The sequence below is a fragment of the Scomber scombrus genome, chromosome 12 (genome assembly GCF_963691925.1).
Source record: "Scomber scombrus chromosome 12, fScoSco1.1, whole genome shotgun sequence".
Lineage (NCBI taxonomy): Eukaryota > Metazoa > Chordata > Actinopteri > Scombriformes > Scombridae > Scomber > Scomber scombrus.
The window spans coordinates 30,707,254-30,713,598 of NC_084981.1; the positions used below are offsets into that span (position 1 = coordinate 30,707,254).

The 6,345-nt window shown below is 38.7% G+C and overlaps 1 protein-coding gene across 2 annotated transcripts in view; it reads right to left on the reverse strand.

Annotated features, from left to right (window-relative positions):
* Positions 1-973: 973 nt before the first annotated feature.
* abhd12 (abhydrolase domain containing 12, lysophospholipase) overlaps positions 974-6,345 on the reverse strand; it is a 21,554-nt gene continuing 16,182 nt past the window's right edge. For both annotated transcript variants that reach the window (XM_062430394.1, XM_062430395.1), the window contains 7 exons: positions 6,171-6,303; positions 5,983-6,020; positions 5,806-5,885; positions 2,575-2,657; positions 2,373-2,451; positions 1,627-1,754; positions 974-1,470 (listed from right to left, as the gene is read on the reverse strand). In XM_062430394.1, coding sequence (XP_062286378.1) covers positions 1,434-1,470; positions 1,627-1,754; positions 2,373-2,451; positions 2,575-2,657; positions 5,806-5,885; positions 5,983-6,020; positions 6,171-6,303 — 578 coding nt within the window. In that variant the 3' untranslated portion in view covers positions 974-1,433. The remainder of the gene's footprint in view (positions 1,471-1,626; positions 1,755-2,372; positions 2,452-2,574; positions 2,658-5,805; positions 5,886-5,982; positions 6,021-6,170; positions 6,304-6,345) is intronic.

Consider the following 6,345-nt stretch of genomic DNA (forward strand, 5'->3'; position numbering starts at 1 on the left):
TTATATTATGTTATATTATATTATATTATGTTATATTATATTATATTATATTATGTTCTATTTAACATGTTTATTATATTATATTGAATTTATTTAACATTTAACAAAAACAAAATCCAGTAAATGATTACATTTAAAGTTTTTTCAGCCCCGTTCATAATTAAATAATAAATTAATAATAAAGTTTATTTATGAAACGAAATGAAAATAATGAAGTTATAAAACACAAAGATAATGATTCTGTTTTTATCTCAATTCAAAGCAAACATTTGTTAGATGTGTTTAGAAGCAACATATAATAAAGATTATCATTATTATTATTAACCATTATGTTTAATAAAGATCTTTATTACTGTTTATTTTCCTTCAGTTAAAGTTTTATTTTTTATTCTCAGATTTAATAAACTGATTATTATTATTATTATTATTATATATTCATTTACTCATATTAACTTCAGTGGATCATAAAGTTTCTCTCTCACATTAACTGATGATTTAAATATGAAATGTTTTCATTGATTGATTGATTGATTGATTGATTGATTGATTGTTTGATCGATTGATCGATTGATTGATCAGACTCACCTGTAGAGCTTCATGCTGCGTTTATGTCTGCTGGGACATTTCCAACTTTAAAGAATCTTAACAGAAATACTCTGAATTATTCACCTTTAGTTATACTATATATATTCATATATATATATAAACATATATATATGTTTATATATATATATGTTTATATATATATTCATATATATATATAAACATATATATATGTTTATATATATATATGTTTATATATATATTCATATATATATAAACATATATATATGTTTATATATATATATGTTTATATATATATTCATATATATAAACATATATATAAACATTATTCATATATGTTTATATAACGTTACAGATAATATAACAGATGATATTTCAGAATAAACAAACCAAGCAGCCGTTAAATAAAACCAGATTTTATTCATAATTCAAGTCATAACAGGCCTCAGAAACCCCGCCCCCAAAGATTAAAACCGACCAATCAGACGACAGGAAACAGAATCTTAATCACACAAATTAAATCTTTAAAAGATAAAAACGGATTTTTTTCTCCTCTTCGCCTCGTTTGGTTTGATCGTCCTCACGTACAGTGCAGAGAACACACCGCGCCGTCGCCGTGGCAACCCTGGCCGCTGCGTGTGTGTGTGTGTGTATTAATGTGTGTGTGTGTGTATTAATGTGTGTGTGCTGGAATGCTAACGGAAAAGGAATGATGTGTTTAGTTCATGCGAGAAACAAACTGTCATCTGTGTGTATTTGTGTGTGTGTGTGTGTGAGTGTGTGTGTGTGTGTGTGTGTGTGTGTGTGTGTGTGTGTGTGTGTGTGTGTGTGCGTGTGTGTGTGTGTGTGTGTGCTCCTTCAGGTCCTCGTCACTGTGTGTTGGGATCAGCTGTGCCGAAAAAATCACTGAAACACAGAAACACACACACATTAATACACACATTAGTAATACTAAAGTAGTATTACTGTAGTACTACTGTAGTACTACAGTAATACTAAAGTAGTACTACTGTAGTACTACAGTAGTACTACAGTAGTACTACAGTACCAGTACTTCAGTACCTGAGGATGTTTGACAGCTCTGGGCTCCTGTAGATGAACTTGTGTTTGTAGTTCAGAGACGACGGAAACGGGACGAACTGAACTTTGTGTCCAATCAGAGTCTTCGACTGAGACGCCAGAGTGTAGAGCTGAAAGACAGTAACTGACCAATCAGAGAGCAGGCAGAGAGTAACAGACCAATCAGAGAGCAGGTAGAGAGTAACAGACCAATCAGAGAGCAGGCAGAGAGTAACAGACCAATCAGAGAGCAGGTAGAGAGTAACTGGCCAATCAGAGAGCAGGTAGAGAGTAACAGACCAATCAGAGAGCAGGCAGAGAGTAACAGACCAATCAGAGAGCAGGCAGAGAGTAACAGACCAATCAGAGAGCAGGTAGAGAGTAACAGACCAATCAGAGAGCAGGTAGAGAGTAACAGACCAATCAGAGAGGCAGAGAGTAACTGGCCAGTCAGAGAGCAGGCAGAGAGTAACAGACCAATCAGAGAGGCAGAGAGTAACTGGCCAATCAGAGAGCAGGCAGAGAGTAACAGACCAATCAGAGAGGCAGAGAGTAACTGGCCAATCAGAGAGCAGGCAGAGAGTAACAGACCAATCAGAGAGGCAGAGAGTAACTGGCCAATCAGAGAGCAGGCAGAGAGTAACTGGCCAATCAGAGAGGCAGAGAGTAACTGGCCAATCAGAGAGCAGGCAGAGAGTAACCGGCCAATCAGAGAGCAGTGTGTTGTTGCCATAGAAACAGCAGCGTACCTTCTTGCCGAGGTGGAACGGGACGACGCTGTCATCCTCAGCGTGGAGGATCAACACGGGACAGGAGATATGATTCATACTGTAACACACACACACACACACACACACACACACACACACACACACACACACACACACACACACACAGTACAGTCAGACTGGATGCTGCAGCGTTTGTTTATCTTTGTATTTTTTTACGTACTTTTCATCGCTGGCGAATCGGATGTTGTTCGCTGTGATGGCGTCAAGGAAGAACCAATCAAAGCCCGGCAGGTACCTGTACACCTGCAACACACACACACACACACACACACACACACACACACACACACACACACACACATGTATTACAGAGTGTGTAACAGTGTGTAACAGTGAGTGTGTAACAGTGTGTAACAGTGTGTAACATTGTGTGTAACAGTGTGTGTGTAACAGTGTGTAACAGTGTGTTACAGCGTGTTACAGTGTGTAACAGTGTGTAACAGTGTGTAACAGTGTGTATTACAGAGTGTGTAACAGTGTGTAACAGTGTGTGTTACAGTGTGTAACAGTGTGTATTAGTGTGTTACAGTGTGTAACAGTGTGTGTATTAGTGTGTAACAGTGTGTAACAGTGTGTATTACAGAGTGTGTAACAGTGTGTAACAGTGTTTAACAGTGTGTATTAGTGTGTTACAGTGTGTGTGTAACAGTGTGTAACAGTGTGTATTACAGAGTGTGTAACAGTGTGTAACAGTGTGTGTTACAGTGTGTAACAGTGTGTAACAGTGTGTGTAACAGTGTGTAACAGTGTGTATTACAGTGTGTAACAGTGTGTAACAGTGAGTGTGTGTAACAGTGTGTAACAGTGAGTGTGTGTAACAGTGTGTAACAGTGTGTAACAGTGTGTGTTACAGTGTGTAACAGTGTGTGTAACAGTGTGTAACAGTGTGTGTTACAGTGTGTAACAGTGTGTATTACAGTGTGTAACAGTGTGTATTAGTGTGTAACAGTGTGTAACAGTGTGTGTTAGTGTGTATTAGTGTGTAACAGTGTGTATTACAGAGTGTGTAACAGTGTGTAACAGTGTTTAACAGTGTGTATTAGTGTGTTACAGTGTGTGTGTAACAGTGTGTATTACAGAGTGTGTAACAGTGTGTAACAGTGTGTGTTACAGTGTGTAACAGTGTGTAACAGTGTGTGTAACAGTGTGTAACAGTGTGTATTACAGTGTGTAACAGTGTGTAACAGTGAGTGTGTGTAACAGTGTGTAACAGTGAGTTACAGTGTGTTACAGTGTGTAACAGTGTGTAACAGTGTGTATTACAGTGTGTAACAGTGTGTAACAGTATGTGTAACAGTGTGTAACAGTGTGTGTAACAGTGTGTAACAGTGTGTATTACAGTGTGTAACAGTGTGTAACAGTGAGTGTGTGTAACAGTGTGTAACAGTGAGTGTGTGTAACAGTGTGTAACAGTGTGTAACAGTGTGTGTTACAGTGTGTAACAGTGTGTGTAACAGTGTGTAACAGTGTGTGTTACAGTGTGTAACAGTGTGTATTACAGTGTGTAACAGTGTGTAACAGTGTGTATTACAGAGTGTGTAACAGTGTGTAACAGTGTGTGTTAGTGTGTATTAGTGTGTAACAGTGTGTAACAGTGTGTATTAGTGTGTAACAGTGTGTATTACAGTGTGTAACAGTGTGTGTAACAGTGTGTAACAGTGTGTATTACAGTGTGTAACAGTGTGTATTACAGTGTGTAACAGTGTGTAACAGTGAGTGTGTGTAACAGTGTGTAACAGTGAGTGTGTGTAACAGTGTGTAACAGTGTGTAACAGTGTGTGTTACAGTGTGTAACAGTGTGTGTAACAGTGTGTAACAGTGTGTAACAGTGTGTGTTACAGTGTGTAACAGTGTGTATTAGTGTGTATTAGTGTGTAACAGTGTGTAACAGTGTGTATTAGTGTGTAACAGTGTGTATTACAGTGTGTAACAGTGTGTAACAGTGAGTGTGTGTAACAGTGTGTAACAGTGAGTGTGTGTAACAGTGTGTAACAGTGTGTAACAGTGTGTGTTACAGTGTGTAACAGTGTGTAACAGTGTGTGTAACAGTGTGTAACAGTGTGTGTTACAGTGTGTAACAGTGTGTATTACAGTGTGTAACAGTGTGTAACAGTGTGTATTACAGAGTGTGTAACAGTGTGTAACAGTGTGTGTTAGTGTGTATTAGTGTGTAACAGTGTGTAACAGTGTGTAACAGTGTGTATTAGTGTGTAACAGTGTGTAACAGTGTGTAACAGTGTGTATTACAGTGTGTAACAGTGTGTGTAACAGTGTGTAACAGTGTGTATTACAGTGTGTATTACAGTGTGTAACAGTGTGTATTACAGTGTGTAACAGTGTGTAACAGTGAGTGTGTGTGTAACAGTGTGTAACAGTGAGTGTGTGTAACAGTGTGTAACAGTGTGTAACAGTGTGTGTTACAGTGTGTAACAGTGTGTGTAACAGTGTGTAACAGTGTGTAACAGTGTGTGTTACAGTGTGTAACAGTGTGTATTAGTGTGTAACAGTGTGTAACAGTGTGTAACAGTGTGTATTAGTGTGTAACAGTGTGTAACAGTGTGTAACAGTGTTTATTACAGTGTGTAACAGTGTGTATTACAGTGTGTATTAGTGTGTTACAGTGTGTAACAGTGTGTAACAGCGTGTGTAACAGTGTGTAACAGTGTGTATTACAGAGTGTGTAACAGTGTGTAACAGTGTGTATTAGTGTGTAACAGTGTGTAACAGTGTGTATTACAGAGTGTGTAACAGTGTGTAACAGTGTGTATTAGTGTGTAACAGTGTGTGTAACAGTGTGTGTAACAGTGTGTATTAGTGTGTAACAGTGTGTAACAGTGTGTATTAGTGTGTAACAGTGTGTAACAGTGTGTAACAGTGTGTATTACAGAGTGTATTACAGAGTGTGTAACAGTGTGTGTAACAGTGTGTAACAGTGTGTATTAGTGTGTAACAGTGTGTATTACAGAGTGTATTAGTGTGTAACAGTGTGTAACAGTGTGTAACAGTGTGTAACAGTGTGTATTAGTGTGTAACAGTGTGTATTAGTGTGTAACAGTGTGTATTACAGAGTGTATTAGTGTGTAACAGTGTGTAACAGTGTGTATTAGTGTGTAACAGTGTGTAACAGTGTGTAACAGTGTGTATTACAGAGTGTGTAACAGTGTGTCTAACAGTGTGTAACAGTGTGTATTACAGAGTGTGTAACAGTGTGTATTAGTGTGTAACAGTGTGTAACAGTGTGTAACAGTGTGTATTGCAGAGTGTGTAACAGTGTGTAACAGTGTGTATTACAGAGTGTGTAACAGTGTGTATTAGTGTGTAACAGTGTGTAACAGTGTGTAACAGTGTGTAACAGTGTGTATTACAGAGTGTGTAACAGTGTGTGTGTTACCATGGAGAACGGGTGGCTCTTGGCTTCTTCTCTGATGTTGGTGAACGGAGACTCTAAGATCAGAGAGTCAGGAGGACTTCCTGCAATATATAAAGATAGATAATCAATAACACAGTGTGTGTGTGTGTGTGTGTGTGTGTGTGTGTGTGTGTGTGTGTGTGTGTGTGTGTGTGTTACCTCTGTCACACAGTCGTCTCACCAGGTTTGTGGCAACTCTGAAAAAAACCCAAACCAGATTTAATATAACTGTACTGAGAGAAGTGTGTGTGTGTGTGTGTGTGTCTCTGTGTGTGTGTGTCTCTGTGTGTGTGTGTGTGTGTGTGTGTGTGTCTCTGTGTGTGTGTGTGTGTGTGTGTGTGTGTTACCCTGTTCCCAGTGAGTGTCCCCAGATGTAAAGGGGTCTTTTTTTGTCCAGCCGCTGTTTCAACCAATCGTAGATGAAGAGAGCGTCTGAAGTCATCCCCCCCTCTGATGGAGAGCCGTCTGAATCCCCCCATCCTGCACACACACAAACACACACACACACACACACACACACAC